Below are 7,003 nucleotides of genomic sequence, written 5' to 3'. Positions count from 1 at the left end.
CATCTGTTTATTATTTAATTCTTAACTGATTCAATGAAACCGTTGAATGAATATATGCATGCCCCACTTTCGGAATTTATGGGTGACTTTCTTTTAATTAGTTTCATTTATAATGTTTTATTTTCCCTTCATTGTGCATCTACCTATCCAGCTTCTTGGTGCAGGTGCTGGTTTGGTCTGAATCGTCTTATACTGGTTAGATGTGGTATCGTCCTTTGCCCCTTTTTTGCCACTTTTCCTTATATGAAGCAGCTTACATAACCACGCCCTTGTGGAATATACACCAGAGAGACAAGTGAAGTCATGGTGCACGAGATTTTAGTGCGCAGGCCTGTGTTGCTGTCATGTGGAGATAGATTAAAGGCTTTGGGATTTGATACAATACAAACCAAATGATTGTGTCAATTAATATATATGTAGGTCATTGTGACTAATATATTCTTCTGAATGGCAAAGAAATGTCTTCGTTCTCTTGTGTCACTCTTGTCGTTGTCACATATTTGTGTCGTTATCTCAGTCATTATATTAGCGCATACAACTTTTTATTATTATCTCAGACATTATTGATATGATATAACTCCAAGAGTATTAGATAATAACAATGGTATAAAATAATGGGCATGTGCAGTGGTAGGACATTGACATAAATATGAATATTGGAAATAGGGTTTACCCTCAACTTATACTCGTTGTGTACACAGGATGACGTACAAAACTCTATGGAGAACTAAGAGGTAGAAACATAGAAGGTGTATCCATCCGGACATTGCACTCAAAAGCCTCCTTTCTTTCTAGGTAGTAAGCAAAAGCTCTAGTACCACTTGAGCAACAGAATAAGAAGATTACGCAAATTTTGATTAGGTAAAAAATAGGCATGCATTCAAATAAGTTACCAAAAGAGTCACCAACTTTCCGCATTCTAAAATCAACTAACCGGTGACATTAAACATGCATGTAATTGCGGTTATAATATGTGGGCACGCATGGGTTTATGTTGCGCTTATGCTAGGAGTGGATATGTCCACATTCGGATGGAAGAAGCTCAACAATGTTAACACATAAACAGACAACATGGTCACCCTTACACATGGTAACACTAGATAGGATGAATGCATATCAACATTCATAAGTACTGCATGTCCCATCTAAGACAAAGGCAAAGCAACACAAATACAGCCAGACAAAATATAGATCACGCAGTTTGACAAACCGAAGGCAAAGAAAAAGTAACAAAATCAGTCACAAGCGAATATCATCACGAAGAGCAACGCATGCCTTCCAAGTTGCCCAAAATAAATCCTTCCATCATCGGATAATGATGCGAGGCATATCTTCCCCTCGTTCCACCTGAATATTTCTTGTGAAATCTTCATGCATGTCCTTGAAGATCAAGACTGGGGTGAGAAAGATCCGTGGAGGCAACCGCCTTAACTCTGAGCATCTGCATATGGATAGAGTTTGGAGGCTGGGCAAGGCTTGCTCATCTACCACGATACTCCTCAAGTTGCGAAGGTTCATGATAATGAGTGTCTCCAACTTGAGAAAGCTGTTTGTATAACACCGCAGCTCTCTTCCTTCAAAGGCATCATAGAGTTTAAGCCACAGCAAGTTTGGCAATTGTGCTTGGAGGGAGAATAAGGGGTTTTGTGCTAGCTTACAGAAGTGTAAGCCTAACCTCTTGAGGTTCTCGAGCTGGCTGAACCATGATGGCAACATCTTCAAGCGGCCGAACATCCAGACATCCTCGAGATATGGCGGTGGACTTGCTAGCGACTCTAGCTTTAGATACTCATCCTCGCTGTTACAAGATATGCTCAGTGAAAGAAGTTCCTTCATCCTTTCGATGGAGCGGCAGAGTCTCCTTCCATGCTCTTCTTTTACCCTTCTTATCCCGAGATGTTTAAGTTGGTTCAAGTTACCAACTGCTTCAACAATTTTGTCGGTTGCATTTATGCCCCACAACTTTCTCATGCACCTACAGGTACAAATTTCGCTTGGGAAATCACATCCCGATAAAGATAACTGAATGAGAGTGAAGGGATCTGTGAGATGGGAATATGCTGATACGTAGCGCAACATTCTCATCTTTGATATGTTGGGTAGTCTTTCTATTAGGTTGTCCCTGATGTCCAATGCTTCGAGGTTGTGGAGCTTCTTAATAGAAGCCGGGAGCCTCCTGAGCCTGGTCCTTCTCAGGTTCAAGTATCTCAAATGAAACAAACCACCGATAGCATTCGGTAGTTCATTAATGGGGGCATCTTGTAGATCCAACACTCTCATTAACAAGAAACGGTGGATGACTCCAATGTCGCAGTCCGGTGCACCAAACATGAAGAATGAGCGGATGCGCTGCAGCTGCTCGCTTGCAAACTGTCCGAGATATTCGGTGCCTGCACCGTGGAGTGACAGACGTCTGCTTCTTTGGTTCTCTCCTTCGTCGCCTTCGTTTCCATTATACACAGATATCACATTTAAAAACCACTGCTTTGAAGATATTCGCAACACCCATTCACGCACAAGATCATGCATCTTGCACCTGTTCACTCTTCCTTTATCATTCTTTCCTACAATTTGGAGCAAGCTCCTGTCGATAAGTTGTTGAAGATATTGCTTTCCAAGTTCTTCCACTGCCAGACCCGGCCTTCTCTCAATGAACCCCTCCGCCGCCCATAGTCTGATCAGCTTGTTTACTTTTATAGAATAATCCCTGGGAAAGATGACACAATATAGAAAACATGTCTTAAGGTGTAAAGGCAGCTCATCGTAACTCAGAGAGATGACTTTCGTCAAGGCATGAAAATCTTGATTAGCACCCAGCTCGAAGCCCAGGTGGTCGTGAACCCCATTCCATTCTGTTGGAGACTGCCCCGCCCTCGACATAGCAGCCGCTAGTGTGACGATTGCGATCGGCCAACCACCGCACTTGTCTACTAATTTCTGACAGCAATCGACAAGATTCGGCGGGCAAATGCCTCCACGGAATGCCTTGCTACAGAACAGGTCCATCGAATCTTGGGCAGGCAAAGAGTTACGTATAACGGGTATGACCGCCCTCTCCCTCCTCCACCTTTCGATCGTTGAAACAACACAGGGATCGCGAGAAGTGACAAGGATCCTGCTTCCACAGTTGTCGCTTGGAAATGGACAAGTAAGCCTTTCCAGGACATCCGCACCCCATACATCATCAAGAACAAGGAGATACCGCCGTTGCTTGAGATACATATTCAGTTCCAGCGTCATTCCTTCGACATCCTCCTCTACCTTGCGCTTGGAAGGAAACATTTCCTTACTTGAATTATAGAAGCCTTTTAGCATGCTATGGATAGCTACGCGGGGACGAAAAGATTTGGAGACCGTGACCCAAGCGCGACAATCGAAATGCGACCGCACATTGTAGTCGTTATACGCTTTCTTAGCGAGGGTCGTCTTCCCCATACCTGCCCCCCCATGCAATAAGATTGTTGTCAGTTCCTTTCCTCCTCCTACTAAAAAATCCTTTACTTTCTTAATCTCATGCTCTATCCCCACGACGGCACCGTCTTCAGCAATCTCCGCGGGAAGATCCAACCTCAAACTCAGATCAGCACCCTTGGAGCTGGATCCTTCCCTAGACTGATTCAAGTTTAGCCAATTAACCCTTGTTTCAGATATCACTCTTATCGTTTCCCTCATCTCCATGACCCTTCCTTGGAGATTATGACGCTCTCTCCAGCGCGTGATCGACCGATAAACCCTTCGCAGAGAGCCCATAAAACCAGTTCCATTGGGTTCCCCAAAATGAAGTATAAACTCATCTATGATGTCCTCCGAATCAAATGCTGCTCGTCGCACCTGCTCCACCCACGTCTCCACAGCCTGCTCTGGCGCGTCTTCACTCTGCCTGCTGTCAGCGTCCGTTAGAAAGGATCTCATCTTCTCCAGCTCAATCTTTAGGGCGTTCACTTCATGATGGACACGTGTCGAGAGGTTGGCTTCGTCTGCCAAGACGCGTTCCAGCCTTTGGAGCAAGAAACCGACGGCAATTTCAGCCATCGCGCCGCCAACTTCCCCTCCTGCGTCTTCGCACTCTAATTTAAGGCAATCAAAATAGCTATAATGAAATCATTTCGCATCGCATCGTGCAAGAGCGTTAGCAATAACGAGCTATGAGAGCAAATCAAGTCCAAAATTACGCATGCTAGATAAGTGGTTGCATGTTTTCCTCAGTTTTCTAAACAGTCATCCCGGACTCTTTTAAGAGGCTACGAGCCTCTCCATTTAATTTAAGGTCGGTCGATGTAATGATTAAAAAAATAAAATAATTAAAAAAAAAGTTAAAATGGTGGCTACCACCAACTAAGAATCCCTATTTGAATGTTGGGCATAATGTGTGAGCATTGAGAGTTTGGTTGAGTCTCAAGTTTTTGAGCAAGTGAGTTGTACACTTGGTGAGCTTGAGTGTATTGAGTAAAGACGAGAGTGGTGAGTGTCTTGGCTAGTGAGCTTGAGTGTGTTGAGAAAGACGAGAGTGATGAGTGTCTTGGTTCACTTCGTCAGCTCGAGTATGGAAGTTTAAGTGTGTGCTCAAGTGCAAGGGTGTTGGGTGCTTGAATGTTAGCTCACTATGTGAGCTTGTCGAGGTGAGTTCTTGTAAGCTCTATCTTAACAAATAAATGCAAGCACGTCAATAAAGCAAGTATATTAATTAAAGTATACTTGGTGCATTTCCATCATCATTTATTGAGATCATTTTGCAAACTCTGTTGGTGTTGTTATTAAACGTCGAGAATTCGCCGGTTTTTCTCCGCATAAATTCAAGATTGGAACTACATTTGTTTTTATGTGACCGCACATTGTAGTCGTTATACGTTTTCTTAGCAAGGGTCGTCTTCCCCATACCTGCCCCTCCATGCACTAAGATTTCACCCCAGAATTCCACGGGGTATGGAGGATCGGAAAAACAAATGCAGCTGCATGTTAATACGTACTTCGTTTTTTTTTTACGTTATCGTCCTCAACTCGTCAAACAGTATTTAACATTGGTGCTTCTCTCTTATGCATTTCTTCATCCTCTTCATACAAGGGGTTCACATAAGCGGAGTTCAAATAAAAAAGGTCAAGATCGGCTTGTCTCCCGCCGTCAGGCTTATACTCTGCTCGGCTGAGCTCAAACCAAGTTCGAGAAAAGATTGTTCTTTTTTTTTAAAAAAAAAAAAAAATCAGACCATCCCTTCAACTAGTGAAGCAAGAAAATATATATTTTGGGGCACATGTAAATGGTTAGCGGTACATATATGAGAGCCTAAGAATTGAAGATCTTCCAACTGGAAAATGACAATCTCAGTTAACAGACAGTTATAGAAGCCGATCTTATTGCGGTCATTACCAAATTTAGATAAATATGCGCTACTAGCATAGGCATACGGAAATATTCAACGAGTTATTTGCTGAAGTAAAAGGTCTTATGCTGTCGACGATAAAAATGACTCTTACATAGTAAGTTAAATAGTGGGAACATGTCATGTTCTATTAGCATTATCTAACTTGGAGCTTAAAGGAGTTACATGTATCATGGGCAGCTGGTTAAAATTCATAGTTGAGGATGAAACACATGAATATCAACAGAAAAGACAGTGCTGATTAGATGAGTAAATGATGTGTTTAAATACCATACCTATGGTCCTATAAATTTGTTGCTTTCTTATTATATTTTTATTTAGTCAGCAGAATAAATTAAAGTGGACCAATTCGCCTTGGCTGGGTAGATCCTCAATGTCATTTAATTTGTACAATATATAATTCGCCTAGCCTGCCAATGCTGCGGACACTAGACACAAGCTTGAAACTTTCAGCTTTGCATCCACACACATTTAAATAAAATCTTTTTGGGAAACTAAGGGAAAAAAATTAGGATTACTAAGGGTCAGCATGGGAACCGTAACAGTGCGTTACTGTTTCATCATGTACTTATCCCAAAACTTATAGCTGATTCATGGAACACTTTTCATAGTCCAACAAATCTAACCAAGTTTTAGGTTAGATACATTAGGCAGTAACATAATATTATTGTTCCAAAATGACCTCTAAAGGTAACATTAAGTGGAAACAATTTCCAAAAAGTTTCTTAAACTTGGCCGAATGAAATGAGAATTGTACTTAATGAAAAGTAGGATGAGAAGTAAAAATGAAGAAAATTCAGAAGACTTGCTAACAAATTGAAGAGAATAAAGCATACAGTAATTTTGCGAGGTTTGAGAAATTGAAACATAACGAGCAACAAACATTAATAGTACCAGAATCAGGTGCAACAACTATGACAACTTTTTGTTTTTTCTCTGTTCATCAAAAACATAGAGCATTAGACAAGGAAATAGAAGGCAAAGTTATCTCGGTTGAGCATTAGATAAGAAGAGAAGTGCTAAGGTTGTCCCGGTTGTCGTGCTTCAAATTGGAGAGCGATGTATTGTAATGTAGCAGGCGAATCCGCTGTTTCCGCTACCACATACCAAAGAAGCGAAGGAGCTCAACCCCTATGTCATCAGCATTAAGATCAAATGTACCTTTTAAGTAAAAGCTAGCTCAGAGTACTCTTGCTTCCCAGAATGGCCGAGGCTTTCGATCTTTGGAGAAAGAATTCGATGGCGATTGGGAGCAGTGTCCGCTAGCGGTTCCACACCTCGCAGTTGGAGTTGAACCTCAATGCTTGGGATTGAGGAGATTTCTATAATATGTGGCAGGTGACTACCTTCTTCTAGTTCTCATTTATACCTCAAGCTTGGGCTGACTTACGTTTCGATGTTGCGTGCTTCCACGTACTGAAAGGGCAAAATACGGAGCACGAATTTTTCCTTCCTAAAAAGACGTTGTTGCGTGCACATCTTAGGCTAAAGAATGCATCATTTTAATTCTTTGGCAGGCGCCTCGAAAATGTGTAACTGTCCGTGACAACGTTGCATCTTTTTCTGAACATTTTACAGCTATTTTCAAATTCCTAGCTGCTAATTGTTTTCATACTTTTCAATTC

At 41.8% G+C, this 7,003-nt stretch overlaps 1 protein-coding gene across 1 annotated transcript; it reads right to left on the bottom strand.

The window, feature by feature from the left end:
* Positions 1-1,305: 1,305 nt before the first annotated feature.
* LOC116250347 (disease resistance protein RPM1-like) lies at positions 1,306-4,032 on the bottom strand. The gene has a single exon (XM_031623975.1). It carries the CDS (start codon positions 4,030-4,032, stop codon positions 1,306-1,308), a length of 2,727 nt encoding a protein of 908 aa, XP_031479835.1.
* Positions 4,033-7,003: the final 2,971 nt, after the last annotated feature.

The sequence above is a fragment of the Nymphaea colorata genome, chromosome 3 (genome assembly GCF_008831285.2).
Source record: "Nymphaea colorata isolate Beijing-Zhang1983 chromosome 3, ASM883128v2, whole genome shotgun sequence".
NCBI lineage: Eukaryota > Viridiplantae > Streptophyta > Magnoliopsida > Nymphaeales > Nymphaeaceae > Nymphaea > Nymphaea colorata.
Note: the sequence above shows the minus strand (reverse complement) of the source record. Positions and strands in the feature narration are given on the sequence as shown.